Genomic DNA, 11,567 nt, shown 5'->3' on the forward strand with positions numbered 1-11,567 from the left:
AATGTGAGTTTGCAACTATCTCTTTGGTACGCTTTTGTTGTTGGAGCATGTTATAAGCATATTTAAATATTTATTAATATGTCGTAAAATAAACTTTTTAATTTTATCTTCAACATTATAAGGTATTCACAATTTTTCAAAAATAGGAAAAATACCTATTACAACATTATGAGGTCACGAATAATTCAAATAATTCAAATTGGCAGTACTTTGATCTAAAATATAAAACACAAAAATATAATACATTAATAGATGAAGGGCAGAAAAAGATACAATAAAAAACATTATTGAGCTTTAACTTGGTGAAAATCCATACCCAAAAAAAAAACTTGGTGCGAAATGAATATGTTATCATATCATTAATTCAAGCAAAAGAATTCTCTCACGAAATGAAAGAGATTCAAATCCAAATCTTAGGGCACAATTAAAATTAAGAGTTTTAAACAAAAAACAAATGAAGCCTTTGATTATATTTTGGCCTCGTATACAAAAAAACACCCCCATAAAAACAACACATAAAAATAAAATTGTACTTGACTACATATTATTAGTCATTTCCTAGTTATTCTTCCAAACTTTACTCCCATCCCCCCCAAAAAAAAATTATATAAAAAAATTTACATGGCATGCAGAGGCCTATACTCTACTCCATATCAATAAGCACCATTATTTATCTTGTCACCAACTTTGACAACATTATTATGATCATCATCATCATCCATAAACCTCTTCCACAACCAATGTTGCTTCCATACTCTCTCAGTCATTTCCTCAATGGGAATGTTCTTAGTCTCAGGCAACAAAAACAAGACAAAGAACGACATGACAAGAACCCATCCAGAAAAGAACAAGAAGATTCCAAACTTGAAATGACAGAGCATGGAGAGGAAAGCTTGAGCTATAACGAAGGTGAATAGCAAGTTGACACAAACTGTGACACTCTGTCCGGCCGACCGAGTCTCCAATGGGAATGTTTCACTGGGAATCAGCCACCCGAGCGGCCCCCAAGACCATGCGAATGATGACACGAAAGTACACACCATAACAACCACGAGAATTGCATAACCTTTCCCTAGATTGTCAGAGTTATCTGACAATTTAAGGCCTAATATAATGGCTATCACCACTTGGGATAAGAACATCTGAACACCAGCTTCCAACAACAGCATACGGCGTCCAACTTTGTCCACTGAGTAGATGGAAACGACGGTGGATAGGACATTAACTGCCCCTGTTATCACGGCTGAGTAGAGCGAAGCATCGCCGGCGAAGCCTAGTGTGTTGAACAGTACTGGCGCGTAGAACATGATTGCGTTGATACCAGTGAATTGTTGGAAGATCTGAACAAATAACAAAAGTAAAATATATGATATCTATCTCATACTAACTTACATACATTAATGTTATGTTATGAATGTCATGTTGATATTAATTGTTCTTACCTGAAGGGCTACAGCGATGATGAGTTGGGGACGGTTCTTGCGCTTGAGGAGATTTCTAAAAGGATGTTTTACTTCCTTAGCTATTCGGCTAGCCTCGACGAGTTCGTTGAATTCGGGCTCGACATTGTCAGTGCCTCTGATCTTTCTAAGTACTTCTTTACCTTTCTCTAAGTGACCACGTTCAATAAGACTGTTGGGAGTGTCCACAACTAAGAGGGCTCCAATGGTTAGTAGACATGCAGGGATACCGGCCAAACCCAATGACAATCTCCATCCCCAACCTCCTTTGATTCTGTTTCATTCAGACAAATGATCAAACAGTTGGTGAGCAAAGTAATCAACCAATATTTATAAAAACAAATGTTAATAAATTTCAACAATCATATTCTATAATAACTTCAGTTTTAAAGGTCAAACTGGGGGGTTTTACATGATGATTCCAATTGGTTTTTCCAATGCACATGGTTCAGTTAAGATTCTTGAACGTTACATCATATTATAGCCCAGGTGTTAGTTTAGTAACATTATTAATGTTAAATCCAAACTAAGTCTTATATAGCACAGTCTCCAAAGTGGAATCAATATTATATCCATTATAATTACAAAAAAAGTCAACAATCAAGCATGATTTTGGGGACTATGATACAATTAATAAAAGAGTCAACAATTCATTTTCAAAACAAATATTGACCAATAATAATTTTGTAATACACAACGAGGTATAACAATGGGCACGTGTGTGCATATTTGTAGTAATATTATTATTAATTAGTCCCACAATTTGAATAGTAATATTAATTTTCTGTGCGAACTGACTTAATATTATTGATGCACAATATAATTAAAGTGGGGAGTAAGTTTGACATACTTGGCAGTGCCGTAATTTACAAGATTTGCGAAGAGAATTCCAATGGTGACATTAAGTTGGAACAATATGTTTAGTCCACCACGAATTCTTGTGGGTGCAATCTCAGAAAGGAACACTGGTACAGCCTGTTAATATGTACATACAAAATGTATCCCATATTAGAAATTAATAAAGTCATATATATGAAAAATAAAATCAAATATGTATATATATAACAAACGATTCATATGAGATTACAAATTTTTTGTCTTCATTTAGGAAAGAGAAAAATAATAAAGCAACTTGACAAACTAAAGACATTTGAATATGTGAACATTGCACTATGTTGTCACTATAAAAAACAAATATAAGCATATATATGTTCTCTGCAAATTTAATTTGTCATCTTTTTGTTAATTATTTTTTTTCTCTTTCTAAAAACAATAAATTAAGCAACTAGGTAGACAACTTTAAATTGAAATAGAAATAATAATAATAAGTATACAATTTATAACTTTACTTCACACCATGCCAAGTTGTTGTTATTATAATATTAACAAATATTATTGAAGTTATTAAAAGATATGTGGGATATATATGTTTGGTCCAAATAATACAAAAGGGACTCCAAAAATATATAAAAGCAAATAGCAATCCCAAAAGATACAACCACCGCAAAAATTTAAGTACCCCACATGAAATAGAAAACGTTGGACAAAAATGGGGTCCACTTAATCACGTAATTCAACAAAAAAATAAAGACTTTTTAGATCGAAAAGGATATATAGGAAAAGCCATATAAATAATTTTATATTTTTAGAGAGAGAGAGAGAGAGAGAGTTGGAAGATACATAGAAAGTCGGTTCATGGACAATTAGTCTGGATAATTTCAAGTTATCATTTGAATGTTCTTTTAAATTTAATCAAGAAAAGGTTTAAAAGGCCCTTAGTCACATGTATAGTATAACGTCCAAAAAAAAACATGTATACACAGCAACGTTTCAAAAAAAGATATATAATATAATACATATAGTAATTAAAAAAATCAATAATTAGCATGATGATTTGAAAATTTGGCATCTGATTTGATCATCTTAAGAAAATGCCTCAACATGTCTTCCAATCACTACCATCACACCCGACACTTTTAGGTCATCACATTTATATACTATAAAATAATAAATAAGGCTTAATAATTAATTAAGCTCAGTTTAAGTAAAGTAATAACACGTAGTAATTCATTCGTTAATTAAAAAAACACCACAGCAAATATAATTAATATCAGATTTAATAAAGAAAATATTATTAATTTACCTGATTAGCAAAGCCAACACCACAACCAAGTAAGATCCTGCCAATGATGAGCATGGCGAGATTTTCAGCGGCGGCGTTGAAAATGGTGCCGATGATGAAAAAGACGCCGGCAATCAACATAGTGAGCCTTCTGCCGAGCTTTCTGGTGGTGTAGGAGGCAAAGAATGTTGCCGTTAAACCAGCCAAGTAGAGCGACGACGTGAACAGTTGAAGCCCTTGATTGTCGTACTTGCAGTAATTGCTTTCTAGATGCTTAGCTGTCGTTTTTCTATAAACCACCGGAAAGAATTTCTTCAAAAATTCCGGCATAGATGTTACCCCACCTATATTTACACACACAAAAGAAAAATAATAATTAATTATGTAACATACTTAATTACAAAATAATTCAAGTTTCCAAGTTTAATTATATAAATTATAATGAATAATAGCAAAATGACAAAAGAATCCATAGCCTATATACCTATCAAGATTCTAGACGTAAAAGACTATGATGAAGATGCTCAGAACAATATGAATTTATTAAAATACCCTTCTCATTATATCAAAGAGGAGAAGTCACAGATCAGATTCCAACTTTTGGTGAAAGTAATAAAGAACTTTAGTTTATCATGATATGAAACCCTATAGATCTCTCAGTCTCAAGTACCTTTTTTTATTTTAACTTTTCAATAAGAAAAGTTCACTTCTTTTTCGGAATATATTTCCTTATCTTTTCCAAGCACAAAAAAGTTAAATTGTCATGGGAAATATACGTGAGTACTTATTATTTGTTTATTTATTTTTTTTATATAAATTTAAAATTGAAATAAATTTTCCAACCACCATGGCCAAACGACACCTACCAAACATATTAAAATTAAATACAATAATATATGATGATCCAAACCTATATGGATCTAAACTGAAAAGTAATATACATATATATGATCATAGTAATAATATAATTACCTGAAACACCAACATCGTAGCCAAACATGAGGCCTCCGGTGGCTGCCATTATACATGATATAATGACAATAGGCGTAATCTTGGCCTCAAACTCCGCCCCGGAGGACGATACGGCGAACCCTCCGGCCATTTAATTATATTGGTCTCTCTGCTAGAGAGCTTAATTTGCTTATTATATATATATATATATATATAGCACAAAACTATATCTATTGATGATAATAATAAGTATAAGAGACGAAGAAGAAGAGAGGAATAAGAAATAATGGATATAATGGAGTGGTGTGGAGTGGGGTTTATATAGGAGCATGAGCTACCAAAATACATGATGTTTAGTGGGAGCCACCGTCGGATCATTCCACGTGTCGATTTCGATGGCCTGCCTCTCTAGTCAACGTCTCTGATTACAACTTTTTTTAAAAAATTCTTTTAATATATTTAATTAATTAATTTATTTCTTATATTAATTATATTCTAAGATAAGCAATGACTTAAGAGCGTCAAAAAGATGAAGAGAGTTATGAAAGATAATTAGCCCATCACTTAATTAATGTTTAAAATTTCTTAACAGATAAATTGTAAGATCATCAAATTAACTTAATATATCCATCGATCCTTCTAATTTGCGGATAAATTAACTTTTTCTTTATTACCCCATTCATATAGCTTTTGTTATAATAAGATATAATTTCGTATGTTTAGTATTGTTATTAAGAAGAAAAAAAGATGGTTTATTTTTTAAGTAAGAAAAAAAAATTGAATGGTAAATAATATAATAATTTTTTTTAAAAAAAAAAAACAATAGTATAATAAATTTATAATGATGAGAGATACTATTATTACATAAGACGATTAAGCTTTGGTAGTCAAAGAGATACTCGTTATAACTTCTTAATGTCTAGTCATTTTCCTCATCCATTTTAATTTGTGGTGTCGAATCCGCGTGGGTAATGAAGTACTATTTTTTTTTTTTTTTGGAAAAATGAAGTACTATTTCTATTATATAAAATATCTTACTGGAATTTAATGGAAACTAATAATTTTATTTTTTTTTAAAAAAAAATAATAGTACGTGTTTATTATCATTATTTTATTTTGTTTCAATAATTTCAAATACCATCACCTTTCGTTTTCGTTAGGATGTTGTATATAGAATCTTTTGAAATGCATAATTATATTAAATAATAAAAAATAATATAGTATATATTCGTTCTATTTTTTTTTTCTTTTCAAGTATATGTTATTATTATTTCTAAAATTATAGGTAAAAAAAATTCGTGTGAATATAGAAAATGATTCGCACGTTAAACTGGCCAAGTGGACGATATCTCTAGGTCAAACCCAACTCATATATACCATCATAATAATAATAATAATAATAATAATAATAATAATAATAATAATTATAGTTTAACCTTAGAAAATAATTCAAATAATAAAATTATAATAAAGATACGTGCAAATTACAACATAGCAGTAAACGTTCACCTTTACCAAAAATTCATTTATATACCTATTCACGTCAAATGTTAGGATATTTTATTATAATCTCAACTATTAGTCAACATCGAAAACCACAGTTGTTATAACCATACCTATAATAGTATCTAGGATAAAAGAAATGTGGTACAAAAGAGAGAACAAATTGGACTTGGCGCATAAAATTCAAGATTTAGAAAAGACCAAACTCTGTGGCTTCATTTCAACATATATATACATATCATCTTGGGTTTGTGCTCTCACTTTAATTGATCAAAAATATCCATGTTTAGATTAGTGACTGTGACATAATTAAACCAGCTTTTGTTTTATTTTATTTTATTTTATTTTAATCTTAATATAAGATTTAATTGTCACGCAGACGCAAGTTGGTTTGTGGTTTACTAATTTGCCACTATATGATTTATATATATACTTGGAAAAGTATTCGCCACCTTTTCTACGCCTGTTTTTGATTTAAAAACATGTGTTCATATTTATGTATTATATATTATATATGTGTATGTTTGATTATAAATTAAGGTGTTTTTATATTGTTCCACCCAATATAAGTGCAAGGCCTTTGAAGAATATTAGTTATTGGGTAATATAATACAGTCAAGTATATTTACTAATTAATTGAATTTCCCAAAGAGATTAACTGACAGTGATTATTAGGCTCTGAAAAAAATTATGAATGTGTATAATCTTATCCATTTGACATAAAAACATAAAAGGAAAAAAAAAATCTACAATAATTAATGTGGTTGTAAATTTTTTGATTCTCCAAAAAGAATGAATTGAGCAATAAAGATTATTAGGAGTTAATGAAATCTTCAATTATTTATTTATTTTTTTCAATAGGGTATCATTAACCCTGCCTTTAAATTATAAATTATTTGACTATAACAGAAAAATGCGCTTTCCAATTTCTTTGTGCATTCCCCACTCATAAATTGGTCATGTGGAGGACCCCTCACAAAAATGTAAATATATTGTTTTTTGAAAGAAAAAGTTTTCATTAAATTAAATGAACAGGAAAACTCAAAAATCGTAAATAAATATCCATCCAATTTGACTCTACCAAACTAGTAATAAAAGTTGCTAGTGCATGATGAGTTATATCATTGGTAGAAGGTGAAATAACATTACAAAAACCACTACTAATAATTATTATTAACAAAATTACATTAAAAATAATAAACTGAATTACAATATTAGATTAGTGACGAAACCACCCCACAACCTACAACGAATCACAGTTACATTCGAAACTAAAAAGCCAAGCCTTTGTGAAATGTAAATATATTGTCAATGTTATAAATATATAGGGTTAATACAATTTCAGATCATGTATTTTGCAAAAGTTATTGATTGGATCTTATGTTTTGTTAAATAGTAAATAGACCTTGCATTTTTTAAAATAGTACAAATAGGACTTTGAGCTCAAATTTTGACAATTTTTTTTTAAATAATTAGTATTTTTGCCCTATAAACTTTCGACATTACCAGATCTTGCCCCTAAAATATATGGTTTGTTGAAAATTTCTTGTAAAATATAAAAGTTACATAATTGCCCCTTATGTGAGGATTCGTTTATTTTACCGTTAAAAAGTAGTATTTTAATCCCCTAAAATTTGACCAATGCAAAATTGTCCCCTTTTAATAAAATAAAAATAAAAATTAAATATTCTATTAATTTTAAAAAAATTAATAAAAATTATTAAAAAATTTTGATAAAAATATTAAGTTTACTTAAAAAAAAAACCTAAATTATTTCTTAAAAGAGAATATTTCCAAACTTTATTTTATTTATAAACACGTATCTTAAAAGAAAAACCAAAATAATTAAAAATTTAAAGAAATTAATATTTTTTTAGAAGAAATCAATAGCTTATGTACTTATAAATTCATATTTTAAAAATAATTAAAAATTCAATAAAAATATAAAATTATTTTGAAAAAAAGTTAAATATTAAACTAAAACAAATCTTATGTTTACTAAAACAAATTTACATTTTTGGAGAAAAAAATTGACTCAAACTTGTTCCCGTAAATAAAATTGAATTTTTAATCAAAATAAGTAGTTTTTAAATCTCTTAATTATTTTTAATATTTTAATTTTCTTAATTATTCATACTGATTTCTTTTAAGATCAAATTAATTTTTTAATATTTATTAAAAAAAAATATTAAATCTTTCTCATTTTTATTTTGAGCGGGTACCATTTGATAGTTGTCAATGTTTAAGAGCCGGACAAAGTTGCTAATATACAAAGACACGTCAGTATTTAAACGGAACAATGAGATAGAACCTAATAGAATGACTAAATTTCTGTAAATGTAAAAGTTCAGGAAGGGTTTCTAATAAGCCGTATATTTTAAGGAGCACAATCAGTATTGTCGAAAGTTCAGGGAGAAATTTTATTTAATATAACCAACTTGAAAATAATTTCTAGCACGAATAGATGTAAAAAAAACGTAATCATTTTTATCATAATACATTTATATTGGGTTATTATTAAATTTTATTTTAAAAAAAATCAGTTCATGGTAATATATTTAGTACTATTTTAATTTTTGCAAAATAGAAGATCAAATTAGTAATTTTTGCAAAACACATGGTCTAAAATAATATTTATCCAAATATATATTGGGATTTTTTTTAGTGCGAGCATCAATTTTACTCACACTTTAGTGATTTTTTTTTTTTGGTGATTTTTGGTATATAGAGAAATTATTATTAAATATTTTGTTATATATATGATGTACACTATAGTATTCTATCTATTTTTAAAAAAATTTAAATAATTTACGATACTAAAAATATGATTCAAATATTTATTAATATGTGTTTGTTTTATTTTACACGCGTAAAATAGACTTTTAAATTTTATCTTCAACATATTATAAGATATTCAATTTTTTTTGAAAATAGACAAGATACTTATTACAAATATACAACTTCATATAACAAATTTAGATATAATTTTTAAAAACACGAAAAATAAAAAATGCATGCTCCGATAGTAAAAGTGATACTGTTATTTTATTAAGAAGCTATATATATAATTAACTAATTTCATTATATAATGTATCGAGCACATTTTAATTACACGTTTTTTTAAAAGAAATATTTCTTTTATATTAAGAAATTTAAAAAAGAAAACCAATTAACTTAGTGGATATATAAAACAACTAATGCTGACTTTAAGATGACTAGGATGACACCAAATATTTTAACAAAAATATTATAAGTTAGGAATTATTTCATTCTCAATACTCTATCAGAATATATATTTTATTTTCATAAGAAAAACTAACAATGGCCCATAGCTATTATCTAGAATTTATTATTTGGTCCACGTTGCTTGTTCTTTTTTCGAAATATAATGTAAGTGATTAACTCAATTTTTACATATTGCATACATCTATATGTAGGTAATATTAGTAGCATATTTAAATTATACATATTTTCTTACCCATGTGTATTTATCTTTAACTAGATGATTTAAACTTGTGAACTACATTATTTATAATTTTATTGCTCAAATTAATCATATGTATATATATTATTATACTGCAGGTAAAAAATGTATGTGTATATTTATATATATATAATTTAAGTGTGTGTCACAATTTCAAAAAAAAAAAAAAAGTGTGTCACAATTATTACCCATAATATATATAGATTATAATTTTTAAAAAAAAAATTCTGATTATTGTTAAAAGAAAAATTAATAATAACCTGACGAAGTTAATATGGTACTTAATTTTAACAAGCTGTAATTTTGTTTTAGTTTATTTTTCGTTTTATTACTTTTATTAATATTTTTTTTTTCATTTATGCATTTATTAATTTGGCATGTGGAAATCACTTTTTATTAATAATCATAATTTAATGTAATATTTATATTTATATCAATAGTAGTACTGGTACACCTTATCATATTAAATAGCTAGATATCTCATCTCAGATTATACTATTTTAATTATTAATTAAAATAAAAAACTAAAATATTAAATAAAACTAACACTACGTGGCTTGACACGTAACAATCACCTAGTATATTTATATGTATGTATGTATGTATAGGAGTAGGACAAATAAGTAGTCTAACCCTAAAGAAAATTGTGGATTTTTTTGACTCATTTCACAAATATTTAACTCAATTTATCATAAATAATCTATTAACTAATTATCATTATTAAATTAACTTATTGCCAGGTAATTAAAGAAGAAAAAAAAATCTTATAAATATATATACACACAAAAATCATGACATGCAACAATAATGCTATTATTAGATATTAATTTTAAAGTGTTTAGTATTTTTTATATTATTTATTAAATTAAAAAATTTATAAAATTCAATATTAAATTACACTAATAGCTAACAGTATATCCCTCTTGGTAATATTAATTATTAACACTTTAATTACTGTTAGCACATTTCATAAATAAATCTACTCCATGGTGTGTGTCAGCATTTTTCATGAATTATTTATTTGTAGAGAAATGTTAAGAGGCATCTTATGGTGTCAAACACCACAAGAGATGACATGCTGTTATTGATGTAAATTAATATCAGGTCCCACACAATTTCATTTAATAAATAATATAAAAAACTGCTAATTAATCGCAACGCGCCACATCAGTATGGTGTTAGACACCATATGATACCTAACAACAATGTTGTTATTAGTAAGAAAAATGTTAAAGGACACCCATGGTACCTAGCTAACACCCTTGTGAAGTGTAATATCGTTATTGTTATAGCTCAGGTCCCATTCGTTATACTTTAATAAATATTATAGAAAATCGCTAACTAATTATAGGGCGACACTTGATTGTAGTGCTAGGCACCATGAATGCTTCATAGCAATTATAGGGCAATTATAGCTCAATATCAGGTCCCACTCGTTATACTTTAATAAATATTATAGAAAATCGCTAACCAATTATAGGGCGACACTTGATTGTAGTGCTAGGCACCATGAATGCTTCATAGCAATATCAGCTAATTTCATAGAGCATTGTTATTAGTACCAGTGGTGTCCATCACCGTAGCGTCCTATAATTAGTTATTGATATTCTCTAAAATTTATTTTTTAAAAATTATATAAGATCTAATACTTAATTAGACCAATAGCAATATAACATTAAAGAGGGTTCTAGACACTAATAATACATTTTAGCATTTCTTAATATCATAATATCTTCTTTTTTTCTTGATCGTTCTTTTTTTTTAAGGCTGGACAATTATATCCATATCCAATCCAAGTATTAGTTTGCCGTGATGCCCATTTAGAAAGTAGAAAAGTGAAGACAATTTGAACCACGCACCTAAGATTCCAAATCTTTTTATTAAAAGTTTGGTCCCTCCCAAAATTAATAATAAGAAATAAACAAATGATAATAACTTAGCCTTGTTTTTTTCTTTTTTTCCTTTTGAAATAGAGCCTCTCTTTTATATCTGGTCTACACTTATTCTTACCAAATTATGTATATTGATGACGTAGTGTTGTGACACG

At 27.4% G+C, this 11,567-nt stretch overlaps 1 protein-coding gene across 1 annotated transcript; it reads right to left on the bottom strand.

Moving 5' to 3' along the window:
* Positions 1-329: 329 nt before the first annotated feature.
* On the bottom strand, positions 330-4,862 carry LOC115722344 (sugar transport protein MST4). The gene is made up of 5 exons (XM_030651537.2): positions 4,555-4,862; positions 3,604-3,926; positions 2,311-2,435; positions 1,443-1,734; positions 330-1,340 (listed from the first exon to the last, which is right to left on the bottom strand). Exons 1-5 carry the CDS (start codon positions 4,682-4,684, stop codon positions 654-656), a joined length of 1,557 nt encoding a protein of 518 aa, XP_030507397.1. The 5' UTR covers positions 4,685-4,862; the 3' UTR covers positions 330-653.
* Between the last annotated feature and the right edge of the window lie 6,705 nt (positions 4,863-11,567).

Source organism: Cannabis sativa, chromosome 9 (assembly GCF_029168945.1).
Source record: "Cannabis sativa cultivar Pink pepper isolate KNU-18-1 chromosome 9, ASM2916894v1, whole genome shotgun sequence".
NCBI classification, from domain to species: domain Eukaryota; kingdom Viridiplantae; phylum Streptophyta; class Magnoliopsida; order Rosales; family Cannabaceae; genus Cannabis; species Cannabis sativa.